Source organism: Anomaloglossus baeobatrachus, chromosome 1 (assembly GCF_048569485.1).
Source record: "Anomaloglossus baeobatrachus isolate aAnoBae1 chromosome 1, aAnoBae1.hap1, whole genome shotgun sequence".
Lineage (NCBI taxonomy): Eukaryota > Metazoa > Chordata > Amphibia > Anura > Aromobatidae > Anomaloglossus > Anomaloglossus baeobatrachus.
Window position 1 is genome coordinate 814957506 of NC_134353.1, and position 13323 is coordinate 814970828.

General features: G+C 52.8%; 1 protein-coding gene across 1 annotated transcript in view; it reads left to right on the plus strand.

The window, feature by feature from the left end:
* Window positions 1–13323, plus strand: part of CHD1 (chromodomain helicase DNA binding protein 1) — a 295481-nt gene that overhangs the window by 164422 nt on the left and 117736 nt on the right. Inside the window, exons 20-22 of the mRNA XM_075325063.1 lie at window positions 6771–6919; window positions 7021–7117; window positions 7205–7300. Of these exons, the coding sequence (XP_075181178.1) occupies window positions 6771–6919; window positions 7021–7117; window positions 7205–7300 (342 nt within the window). The remainder of the gene's footprint in view (window positions 1–6770; window positions 6920–7020; window positions 7118–7204; window positions 7301–13323) is intronic.

Below are 13323 nucleotides of genomic sequence, written 5' to 3' on the forward strand. Positions count from 1 at the left end.
GTAGCAGTCTTGCACTCCCAGGGACACTCGGTGATCCCTTACTTGGACGATCTACTTGTCAAAGCACCCTCTCAAGAGGCATGCCAACACAGCCTGAATGTTGCGCTGGAGACTCTCCAGACTTTCGGGTGGATCATCAACTTTTCAAAGTCAAATCTGTCACCGACTCAATCACTAACGTATCTTGGCATGGAGTTTCATACTCTCTCAGCGATAGTGAAGCTTCCGCTGGACAAGCAGCGGTCACTACAGACAGGGGTACAGTCTCTCCTTCAGGGTCAGTCGCACTCCTTAAGGCGCCTCATGCACTTCCTAGGGAAGATGGTGGCAGCAATGGAGGCAGTCCCGTTTGCACAGTTTCATCTGCGCCCACTTCAATGGGACATTCTCCGCCAATGGGACGGGAAGTCAACTTCCCTGGACAGGAAAGTCTCCCTTTCCCAGACGGCCAAGGACTCTCTGCAATGGTGGCTTCTTCCCACCTCCTTATCACGGGGAAGATCATTCCTACCCCCATCCTGGGCAGTGGTCACGACAGACGCGAGTCTGTCAGGGTGGGGAGCAGTTTTTCTCCACCACAGGGCTCAAGGGACGTGGACTCAGCAGGAGTCCACCCTTCAGATCAATGTTCTGGAAATCAGGGCAGTGTATCTTGCCCTACTAGCCTTCCAGCAGTGGCTGGAAGGAAAGCAGATCCGAATTCAGTCGGACAACTCAACAGCGGTGGCATACATCAACCACCAAGGAGGGACACGCAGTCGGCAAGCCTTCCAGGAAGTCCGGCGGATTCTGTTGTGGGTGGAGGACAGAGCATCCACCATATCAGCGGTTCACATCCCGGGCGTAGAAAACTGGGAAGCAGACTTCCTCAGTCGCCAGGGCATGGACGCAGGGGAATGGTCCCTTCACCCGGACGTGTTTCAGGAAATCTGTCGCCGCTGGGGGGTGCCGGACGTCGACCTAATGGCGTCGCGGCACAACAACAAGGTCCCGACGTTCATGGCGCGGTCTCGCGATCAAAGAGCTCTGGCGGCAGACGCCTTAGTGCAAGATTGGTCGCAGTTCCGGCTCCCTTATGTGTTCCCACCTCTGGCACTCTTGCCCAGAGTGCTACGCAAGATCAGATCCGATTGCAGCCGCGTCATACTCGTCGCCCCAGACTGGCCGAGGAGGTCGTGGTACCCGGATCTGTGGCATCTCACGGTCGGCCAACCGTGGACACTACCAGACCGACCAGACTTACTGTCCCAAGGGCCGTTTTTCCATCGGAATTCTGCGGCCCTGAACCTGACTGTGTGGCCATTGAGTCCTGGATCCTAGCGTCTTCAGGATTATCCCAAGGAGTCGTTGCCACCATGAGACAGGCTAGGAAGTCCACTTCTGCTAAGATCTACCACAGAACGTGGAGGATTTTCTTATCCTGGTGCTCTGCACAAGGAGTATCCCCCTGGCCATTCGCGTTACCTACTTTTCTTTCCTTCCTGCAATCTGGGTTGGAAAAGGGCTTGTCGCTCGGCTCCCTTAAAGGACAAGTCTCGGCACTATCCGTGTTTTTTCAGAAGCGTCTAGCACGACTTTCTAAGGTGCGCACGTTCCTGCAGGGGGTTTGTCATATCGTCCCTCCGTACAGACGGCCGTTGGATCCATGGGATCTAAACAGGGTACTAGTTGCTCTCCAGAAGCCGCCATTCGAGCCTCTGAGGGATGTTTCACTTTCTCGTCTCTCACAGAAAGTGGCCTTTCTAGTGGCGGTCACGTCTCTTCGGAGAGTGTCTGAGCTAGCAGCGCTGTCATCCAAGGCTCCCTTCCTGGTGTTCCACCAGGTCAAGGTAGTGCTGCGCCCCATTCAGGAGTTTCTCCCTAAGGTGGTATCCTCTTTTCACCTTAATCAGGATATCTCCTTGCCTTCCTTTTATCCGCATGCAGTTCTTCGGTATGAAAAGGATTTACATTTGTTAGATCTGGTGAGAGCACTCAGAATCTACATTTCCCGCACGGCGCCCCTGCGCCACTCGGATGCACTCTTTGTCCTTGTCGCTGGTAAGCGCAAAGGGTCGCAGGCTTCCAAAGCCACCTTGGCTCGATGGATCAAAGAACCAATTCTTGAAGCCTACCGTTCTGCTGGGCTTCCGGTTCCATCAGGGCTGAAGGCCCACTCTACCAGAGCCGTGGGTGCGTCCTGGGCATTACGACACCAGGCTACGGCTCAACAGGTGTGCCAGGCAGCTACCTGGTCGAGTCTGCACACTTTCACCAAACATTATCAGGTGCATACCTATGCTTCGGCGGACGCCAGCCTAGGTAGAAGAGTCCTGCAGGCGGCAGTTACCTCCCCGTAGGGGAAGGCTGTCTTTGCAGCTCTAACATGAGGTATTTCTTTACCCACCCAGGGACTGCTTTTGGACGTCCCAATCGTCTGGGTCTCCCAATGGAGCGCCGAAGAAGAAGGGAATTTTGTTACTTACCGTAAATTCCTTTTCTTCTAGCTCCTATTGGGAGACCCAGCACCCGCCCTGTTGTCCTTCGGGATTGTTGGTTTTGTTCGGGTACACATGTTGTTCATGTTGAACGGTTTTCAGTTCTCCGATGTTACTTCGGAGTGAATTTGTTTAAACCAGTTATTGGCTTTCCTCCTTCTTGCTTTAGCACTAAAACTGATGAGCCCGTGATCCCACGGGGGGTGTATAGCCAGAAGGGGAGGGGCCTTACACTTTTTAGTGTAATGCTTTGTGTGGCCTCCGGAGGCAGTACTATACACCCAATCGTCTGGGTCTCCCAATAGGAGCTAGAAGAAAAGGAATTTACGGTAAGTAACAAAATTCCCTTCTTTTCTGTCAACTCCCCCCTGCTCCAAGGCCGCCGCCTTCTCACAGGCCGTGGCATTCTTGCAGGCCAATGGAGTAATTGTACCGGTTCCCGACTGGGAACGGTTCTGAGATTTCTACTCAAATCTCTTCCTAGTCCCCGAAAAGGGCGGTGCCTTCCGACCTGGATCTCAAGCTCTCATCAAGCATGTTCAGGTGCGGCATTTTCGCATGGAGTCTCTGCGATCAGTCAATGACCCAAGGAGATTTCCTAGCATCCATCGACATCAGAGATGCCTATCTGCATGTGCCAATCGCAGTTTCACACCAGCGTTGGCTACGTTTTGCAATCGGAGTAGAACATTTCCAATTCGTGGCTCTTCCCTTGGTTAGCCACGGCCCCTCGAGTATTCTCAAGGTCATGGCAGCAGTGATTGCGGTCCTGCACCTCCAGGGGTTGGCAGTGATCCTTTTGTCCTGGACGACCTTCTAGTCAGGGCTTCATCCAGTGCAGACTGTTAGTGGAGTGCTTCGCTCACTCTCGCCACTCTAGCCAATTCGGGTGGCTTGTCATTCTGTCCAAGTCCACTCTAACTTCGACCCAGAAGTTCACGTACCCAGGGACGCAATTCGAGACTCTGCCGGCACTTGTGAAGCTGCCATTAGTCAAACAGCAGTCCCTCCTCTGGCGGTGCGCCCTTTGCTGAGGCCCCGACGTCGTTCCATCAGGCACCTAATGCAGGTGCTGGGTCAGATGGTGGCGTCAATGGAAGCGATTCCCTTGCCCAGTTCCATCTGCGTCCTCTGCAGCTGGACATTTTCCGTTGTTGGAACAAGCGGACTTCCTCCTTCCACGGGTTGGTGGCTTCGCCACAGACCAGGGGCTCCTTTCAGTGGTGGCTTCGGCCCCTCTCTCTTCAGGGACGCTCCTTCCTGGCCCCGTCCCGGGTGATCCTCACCACGGATGCTAGTTTATCCGGCTGGGGAGCAGTATATCTCCACCATGGAGCGCAGGGCACTTGGACTCCGTCCAAAACAGCCCTCTAGATCAATGTGCTGGAAATCAGAGCTGTGCTTCTAGCTCTCTTAGCCTTTCACCATCTGTTGGCGGCCAGGCACATTTGAGTCCAGTCAGACAACGTGACAGCGTTTGCCTACATCAACCACCAGGGCGGGACACTCAGCCGCCTGGCAATGTTGAAGGTTCAACGCATCCTTCAGTGGACGGAGGACTCCAAGTCCACCATATCCGCAGTCCACATCCCAGACGTGGAAAACTGGGAGGCAGATTATCTCAGCCGTCAAACGTGGACAGCGGCGAGTGGGCTCTACATCCGGCAGTGTTTCGGTCAATCTGCCGCAAGTAGGGCTCTCCGGACGTGGATCTTCGCTCCACGATCCTCAGGCTTTTGCAGCAGACGCACTGGTTCAAGATTGGTCCCAGCTTCGTCTGTCTTACGTGTTTCACCCTCTAGCTCTTGCCCAGAGTCCTGCGCAAGATCAGAATGGAGGGCCGTCGGGTCATTCTCATTGCTCCAGACTGACCAAGGCGAGCTTGGTACCCTGACCTGCTCCATCTGTCCGTAGAGGTGCCATGGCATCTCCCGGACTGTCCAGACCTTCTCTCACAAGGTCCGTCTTTCCGCCAGAATCCTCAGATTGACGGCATGGTTTTTGAGTCCTGGATCTTGACGACTTCTGGCATCCCTCCTGAAGTCATCTCCACTATGACTCGGGCTCGGAAGTATCCTTTGGCTTTTTTGCCTTGCCGATCCTCCTCTCCTTTCTACAGTCCGGTCTGCAGCTAGGACTATCCCTCAATTCCCTCAAGGGACAGGTCTCGGCTCTGTCAGTGTTGTTCCAGCGGCGTATCGCCCGGCTGGCTCAGGTGCGCTCCTTCATGCAGTGCGCATCTCACATCATTCCGCCTTACCGGCGGCCTTTGGAGCCCTGGGACCTTAATCCGGTCCTCACGGCTTCCGGAAACCCCCCTTTGAGCCTCTTGGGGAGGTTTCTTTGTCTCGTCTTTTCACAGAAAGTGGTCTTTCTAGTGGCCATAACTTCCCTCAAGAGAGTCTCTGATTTGGCTGCACTCTCTTCGGAGTCACCCTTTTTTGGTTTTTCATCAAGACAAGGTGGTTCTCCGTCCGACTCCGGACTTCCTCCCTAAGGTGGTTTCTGCTTCCACCTTAACCGGGACATTTCCCTGCCTTCCTTTTGTCCGGCTCCTGTTCATCGCTTTGAAAAGGCGTTGCATACTCTGGATCTGGTGCGGGCGCTCCGGATCTATGTGTCTCGCACCGCTGTTCTTAGGCGGTGCACCTCTCTTTTTGTGCTGACCACTGGTCAGCGTAAGGGCCTCTCGGCATCCAAGCCGACCCTAGCTCGTTGGATTAGGTCGGCCATTTCCGATACCTACGAGTGTACTCAAGTGCCTCTCCCTCCGGGGATCAAGGCACACTTGACCAGAGCTGTCGGTGCCTCTTAGGCTTTCAGGCACCAGGCTACGGCTCAGCAGGTCTGTCACTGCCACTTGGACTAGTCTGCATACCTTTTCAAAGCATTACCAAGTGCATGCTCATGCTTCGGCAGATGCGAGCTTAAGCAGACGCATCCTTCAGGCGGCTGTCGCCCATTTGTGAAGTTAGGTTTTGCCTACTTCTCAGTTTTCTGTTTATTCCCACCCATGGACTGCTTTGGAACGTCCCATGGTCTGGGTCTCCCATAAGGAACGATGAAGAAAAAGAGAATTTTGTTTACTTACCATAAATTCTTTTTCTTATAGTTCCGACATGGGAGACCCAGCACCCTCCCTGTTGCCTGTTGGCAGTTTTCTTGTTCCGTGTGTTTTCACCGGCTGTTGTTGTAGACAGAGGTTCCGGTTGTTCCGGGTTTTGCTCTATCTCTACTTGTGGGTGGATGTCCTCCTTCAGCTTTTGCACTAAACTGGCTAGGACTGGCTACCAGGGGGTGTATATGCTAGGAGGGAGGAGCTACACTTTTTAGTGTAGTACTTTGTGTGTCCTCCGGAGGCAGAAGCTATACACCCATGGTCTGGGTCTCCCATGTCGGAACTATAAGAAAAATAATTTACGGTAAGTAAACAAAATTCTCTTTTCTTTTTAATGAATAATATATGTTGGAAGTTGAAAGATAAGCATTGCCCTCCAGAGTGATAGCCACCTTGTTGGGGATTTTTTAATGCTGCTGTTGTGGTCAAGAGCTGCACCTTTCGATGGCAGCAGTTGAGCTCAGTTGCTGGCTATGTTTTCTACAGCTTGAGCCTGCACTATAAGAAGCCGGTCATTTTACTATAGCCTGACCCCGCGCTGTAAGGAGCCGACCATGTACTGCAGCCTGAGCCTGCACTGTAAAGACCCGAACATTTAACTACAGCCTGAGCCTGTGCTGTAAGGAGCCAGCCATGTACTACAGCCTGATCCTGTGCTGTAAGGAGCCGGCCATGTACTACAGCCTGATCCTGTGCTGTAAGGAGCCGGCCATATACTACAGCCTGATCCTGTGCTGTAAGGAGCCAGCCATGTACTACAGCCTGATCCTGTGCTGTAAGGAGCCAGCCATGTACTACAGCATGATCCTGTGCTGTAAGGAGCCAGCCATGTACTACAGCCTGATCCTGTGCTGTAAGGAGCCGGCCATGTGCTACAGCCTGAGCCTGTGCTGTAAGGAGCCGGCCATGTACTACAGCCTGAGCCTGTGCTGTAAGGGGCCGGCCATGTGCTACAGCCTGATCCTGTGCTGTAAGGAGCTGGCCATGTACTACAGCCTGATCCTGTCCTGTAAGGAGCCGTCTCGGCATCTGAAGCCTACTCCATGCAGTTATTATTCACTTACACCATACATGTATGGCAGCAGTCATCAAGGGACTAATGGTAAATTTTAGTGTTATGTTTTATTTCCAATGTGAATCTAAATACACAAACTTACCAGATCCGCTGTATTTAGGTTAATATATATCGCTTGGTCACAAAAAGCTCTGTGGAGGAAGAAATTATTGAAAGGGCAAAGAAGAAGATGGTGTTGGATCACCTTGTAATTCAAAGAATGGACACCACTGGCAAGACTGTGTTACACACTGGATCAACGCCATCTAGGTAAGTCTGCGTGTGGTGAGGTCCATAGCGTTGGATTCATATTCTTCTTTTTTACCCTACAAGTGCTTGCATGAACTAAATGTTGTTTCCCCTTAATTAAGCTCTACACCGTTTAACAAAGAAGAGCTTGCTGCTATTTTAAAGTTTGGTGCTGAAGAGCTTTTCAAGGAACCAGAAGGAGAAGAGGAAGAACCTCAGGTATATATAGAATGCTAACTCACATTCTCCTAGGTTGTGTATCTTAACCAGTATTACTAATTAACCAGCGTCTATCGTTAACTCAAGGAAATGGATATCGATGAGATATTGAAGAGAGCGGAGACCCGTGAAAATGAAGGCGGACCATTTACCGTGGGCGATGAATTACTTTCACAGTTTAAGGTACTTTCTATTAATTAAGGTATTAATACTGAAGCCTTAATGCTCCATCAAAGTTTAAGGAACCACTGAAGAAAGGGCAGACATTAACTCTATTCTATAAAAAAAATACTTTTTATTAAATAAATTAAATACATTTTATAAAAGTGTGTGGCAACTCCGTAACGGAAGAGGGCTAAAGCACACTTGTAAATCTGGTAGATATATGTATGACACCAGTGCATTTCTTTATCGTTCCTATGGGAGACCCAGACATTGGGTGTATAGCTTCTGCCTCTGGAGGACACACAAAGTACTACACTCAAAAGTGTAGCTCCTCCCTCTGAGCTTATACACCCTGGAGAACCAGATCTAGCCAGTTTATCGCTTTGTGTTCAGGAGGCATACATCCACACATGCATTCTCATCTGATTTTTCATTTTTGAAAAGCGTTTGAAGAAAAGCGGGTCCAAGCCTGGACCCCCGGCATGTCCCTTCTCACCCCATTCTGTCGGCAGTGCTGTTAAGGTTGATTCCAAGGCTGGAGCCTTACATGCCGTGCTCCTTCACCATCACTCCGGGCTCTGGCTTGAAGTGGGAGCCAGCACGGTTCTCCATGCTTGGCAGGAGACCGGTCTCCATCCGCAGCCCTTCAGGATCCTGCTGGACCGGAGAACTCGCCCCCAGGGACTTGGAACCCTGTGTCTCAGCAAGCTAAGTACCTGAGACGTTTATATATGGGGGTCCCTTGTACTTTATTGTTGGGGGAGAGTGTGCTGAGTGATTTTTGGGACATTTCCGGCGGGTTCTCTGGCTGTCGCCTGAGAACCGCGCCGATGGTGCCTGCGCGCCGGCCGCACCGCTCAAATTTAGGCCCCGGCTTCGCCGGAGGCCTACTTTCGGTTTCACTGCCCTCGCATGTCATTCATGCAGAGGGACAGTGCGGCTCCGCCCAGCGGCCGTTCTGCACAGGGGAGGGACACTCCTCACTGAGTAAATGTCTCCTCCCCTGTAGGTCTCTTTGGCCCTCCAGATCCCGCTCTCAGAGTGAGTCCCGCCCCCTCTCTTCGCTCCGGCGCCATTTTCTTAGCGTTCTTCCCTGCGATCAGCGCTGGCTGCAGCATCACTGCTGAGTTGCTTGGAGGTCCGGGCTTTGGGATCTGGAGGGCACACAAACCGCTCCAGCGGTCTGGTAAGCCACAACCTCCGGTTGTGGACCTTCTGTATATACTCTCTGGGGGTCATTCTGGCAGAGCACCCACTTCAGCAGCATGTCTCACACGAGGAGCAAGGCTCCAAAGCTGTATTCAGTATGCACTGCATGTAAGCTCCTACTGTCTGAACTGAGCACCTATCCACATTGTGATGCCTGCTCTAACCTGACGATGCCTCAGCCTGGAGTCGCATCCCCAGTGGTCTCTCCGGCTGCTCCGGCTCCTGTGGCTGAACCCCCGGCTTGGGTAGAATCCTTATCTAGGTCTATCTCCCAGTCTTTCTTCGTCGCTCCATTGGGAGACCCAGACGATTGGGTGTATAGCTACTGCCTCCGGAGGCCACACAAAGCATTACACTAAAAAGTGTAAGGCCCCTCCCCTTCTGGCTATACACCCCCAGTGGGATCACTGGCTCACCAGTTTTCAAGCTTTGTGCGAAGGAGGCACACATCCACGCATAGCTCCACTGTTTAGTCAGCAGTAGCTGCTGACTATATCGGATGGAAGAAAAGAGGGCCCATACTAGGGCCCCCAGCATGCTCCCTTCTCACCCCACTTGCGGTTTGTAAGGTTGAGGTACCTATTGCTGGTACGGAGGCTGGAGCCCACATGCTGTTTTCCTTCCCCATCCCCCTGAGGGGCTCTGAGGAAGTGGGATCTTTCCGGCCACCAAGCCCTGAGGCCGGGCTCCATCCACAGACCCATAGAACCTGCTGGATGTGGAGCAGGAGTGCCGTTCAGGGACAAGGCCCTGCAACTTTCAGGTACTCTGTGTCCCCGTATGGCAGGCCACGCACACTCCAGGCTTGCTGGGTGTGCTAGTGCGCCGGGGACTGTAGCGCTGTGCGCTGGGCTTATAGTCCCTGCAGATTACTGGGGGACTTTACGTGTGGGGACCGCCGCGCTGACCGCCCCTGGAGCGGCGGCGCAGCTGCGACTTGTAGTGCGCCGGGGACGCGCCGACCGCGCTTTTACGGCGGCGGCGCTTCTAACTTTAGTCCCCGGCTTTTGCGGCCTAGCGCCGCTTCGTTCCCGCCCCCACCCTGTCACTCAGGGAAAGGGAGAGATGCTGCTCTATAGCAGCGCCGAGGGCTGGAGCCTTATTTGCATTCTCCAGCCCCCTTCACTAGACACAGTGGGCGCCGGGTTCCCGCTCTTGTCTCGGGCACGCCCTCGGCCCGCCCCTCTCCTCTGGACGCCGGCAGCCATTCCGGCACGCAGAGCGGGAAAACTGAGACAAGCGCTGAGCTACCAGCACAGGATTCCGGCGCCACACACCCGCTTTTGTGCGGGCGGTAAGCGGCAACTAAAGTGCTGACCCACTAATGCCGAAGTGTCCTGTTGTACGTTTGTACGGTCGCTATTCAGGATGCAGACCTAGAAACAGCAGCAAAAGATCAGGGGTGCTAAAGCACAGACTCTATATGCTGCTTGTCTTGCATGTGCTGCAGTGTCATGTGTCCTTTATGCTTGTATGCTTTACATTGCACTGTAAGGGCTATTCTTGGCTGTCTACCCGCCTAGATGGCTAGACAGCGGCAGCAAACAGCAATGGTGCTAAGGCACAAGCTTTCAATGCTGCTTGGATTGCATGTACTGCAGAGTTTATTTTCATGCTTGTACATTCACTGCATGTCGCTATTCTTGGCTAATGCTCCTTGATGACTAGACAACAGCAGCAGAAAAGCAAGGGTGCTAAGGCACAAGCTTTCAATGCTGCTTGGATTGCATGTGCTGCAGTGGTTATTTTCATGCTTGTATGCTATACATTCACTGTATGTCGCTTTTCTTGGCTAATGCTCATGAATAACTAGACAACGGCAGCAGAAAAGCAAAGGTGCCAAGGCACAGGCTTTCTATGCTCCTTGTACTGCATGTGCTGAAGTGTTTATTGTACTTCACGCTTGTATGCTATACATTGCACTGTACGGTCGCTATTCTTGGCTAATGCTCCTAGATGGCTAGACAGCAACAGCAAAAAAAAAAAAAAGGGCATGGCTTTCTATGCTGCTTGTACTGCATGCGATACTGTTCCAGGACCCCCAGTGTGTGCAATTACTCAACGGGGGTCTCCGCTACAGGTGGCCAAAAGAACCACCTGTGATCCCTGTCCAGGGACAGGGACGGAGTTGCAGTTTCCGCTGATATATTGTCTGTGACTATGACTAACATCTTACAGACTTTGCAGTCCAGACAGACCTTGGGCAATGTTGATTCAATGCCCCTGGCCACCCTGATTTCAAAACAAATCATGGCTCCAGGAGGGTCCCATGCGTCCCAGGGTGCAGGCTCTGAAACGGACGACAGTCCCAGACGGCCTAAGCGAGCTCCCTGAGAACGGCCCTCGACTTCATCACAGTACTCTCTGTATGATGATGCAGACGTAGCTGTTCAGGACTCTGATCCTGAGACCGCTCTCAATCCGGATACACCGGATGGTGACGCTATAGTGAATAATCTTATAGCGTCCATCAATGGAAGGTTGGGTATTTCTCCCTCAACTCCTCCAGTGGAGGGGTCAGCTTCACAGCAGAAGAAATCCCTATTTCGGTATCTCAAGCGTATATTGAGTACTTTTCTGGTCACTCTGACTCCAGAGAAGCAGTCCAGGAACACCACGCTTATCCCGATAAGCGTTTCTCCAACCGTATTGAGGATACGCGTTGTCTCTTCCCCCCTGACGTGCTCAAGCGCTCCAAGGGTGGATCCCCCAATCTCCAGGCTTGCGGCTAGATCTATAGTTGCAGTGGAAGATGGGACTTCACTTAAAGATGCCATTGACAGACAGATAGCCCTCTGGTTGCAATCTGTCTATGAAGCTATCGGCGGGTCGGTTGCCCCGGCATTCGCAGCCATAGAGGCACTCCAAGCTATTTCAGCTAGTATTGCGCAGAGGGACGCGGTCACATGTACATCTTGGCCGCAGTAGCGTCCTTCACCTCGCAATGTCGGCATTGCGACTCAAGCTGTTTATGCTGTCCTGGACTCTACGAGCCGTACGTCAGTGGCGTCCGCCAACTCTGTGTTGTTACGCTCCTAGTGTTAAGGGATTGGAGCAGATGCTGCTTCCACAAAAGTGCTTAACCAGATTGCCTTTATCTAGTGACACACTGTTTCGTGAGCGGTTGGATTAAATCATTCAACTGTCCAAGGGTACGGATTCTTCCTTACCCCAGCTATCAAACAAGACCCATCAGGAGAAGGGACAGTCGAGGTTTCGGTCCTTCCCAGGCTCGGGCACGTCCCAATTGCCCTCGTCCAACAGGACTCAAAAGGCTCAGAGGGGCGCAGGTTCCTGGCGGGCTCAATCACGCCCGGAGAAGGCAGCCGGAGGAACCGCTACCGAGGCGGTTTTCCTCATGACTTTCAGCCCTCTCTCTCCGCATCCGCGGTCGGTGGCAGACTCCCCCGCTTTAGCGACATTTAACTGCCACAGGTCAATGGCCGGTGGGTGAGAGACAGTTTGTCGCAAAAACTTCCTCACCGGCCGAGCCGAGGCTCTTCCGCAGGCAGTAGGAGTCGTAATCCCGGTTCCTCCTCAGGAACAAGAGACTCTTTTTACTCCGTTCTGGTCGGGGTGACAAAATAGGACGACTCCTTCCGTTCCATTCTAGACCTTAAACTGCTCAACAAGCACGTGAAAACCAGGCGCTTCCGGATGGAATCCCTCCGCTCCGGCATTGCCTCAATGTCTCAAGGAGATTTCCTAGCATCAATAGACATCAGGATGCTTATCTCCACGTGCCGATTGCTCCAGAGCACCGGCGTTTGCTACGATTCGTTATTGAAGACGAGCATCTTCGGTTCGTAGCCCTACCCTTCGGTCTGGCGACAGCACCACGGGTTTTCACCAAGTTCATGGCAGCAGTGGGACCACTCCGCACTCTCAGGGTCACCCTGTGATCCCTTACTTAGACCATCTACTTGTCAAGGCACTCTTTTAAGAGGCATGCCAACACAGCCTGAACATGGCGCTGGAGACTTCCCAGAGTTTCGGGTGGGTCCTCAACTTTTCAAAGTTAAACCCAATCGCTGGCATATCTTAGCTTGGGGTTTCACACTCTCTCAGCGATGGTGAAGCTTCCACTGGACAAACAGCGGTCACTACAGACGGGGGTGCAGTCTCTCCTTCAAGGAGACACCTCATCCAGAGGCAGTCCCTTTCACGCAGTTTCATCTGCGTCCACTTCAATAGAACATTCTTCGCTAATGGGAGGGGAAGTCGATGTCCCTACACAGGAACGTTCCCCTTTTCTCAGACGATCAAGGACTCTCTTCAGAGGAGTCCACTCTTCAGATCAATTGTCTGGAGCTCTGGGCAGTGTATATTGCCCTGCAAGACTTCCTGCAGTGGCTGGAAGGCAAACAGATCCGAATTCAGTCGGACAATCCACAGCGGTGGCATACATCAACCACCAAGGCGGACTACGCAGTCGGCGAGCCTCCCAGGAAGTCCGCCGGATTCTGCTAGGGGTGGAAGACAGAGCATACACCATATCCGCAGTTCACATCCCGAGCGTAGAAAACTGGGAAGCAGACTTCCTCAGTCACCAGGGCGTGGACGCAGGAGAATGGTCTCTGCACCCGGACGGGTTTCACAAATCGGCACAACGGCAAGGTCCCGGTTTTCATGACGATCAAAGAGCTCTGGCGACAGGCATCTCACGGTCAGTCAACCGTGGGCACTACCAGACCGGCCAGACTTACTGTCCTAAGGGCCGTTTTTCCATCTGAATTCTACGGCCCTGAACCCTACTGTGTGGCCATTGCGTCCTAGATCCTAGTGTCCTCAGGATTATCCCTAGGGGTCGTTGCCACCATGAGACAGGCTAT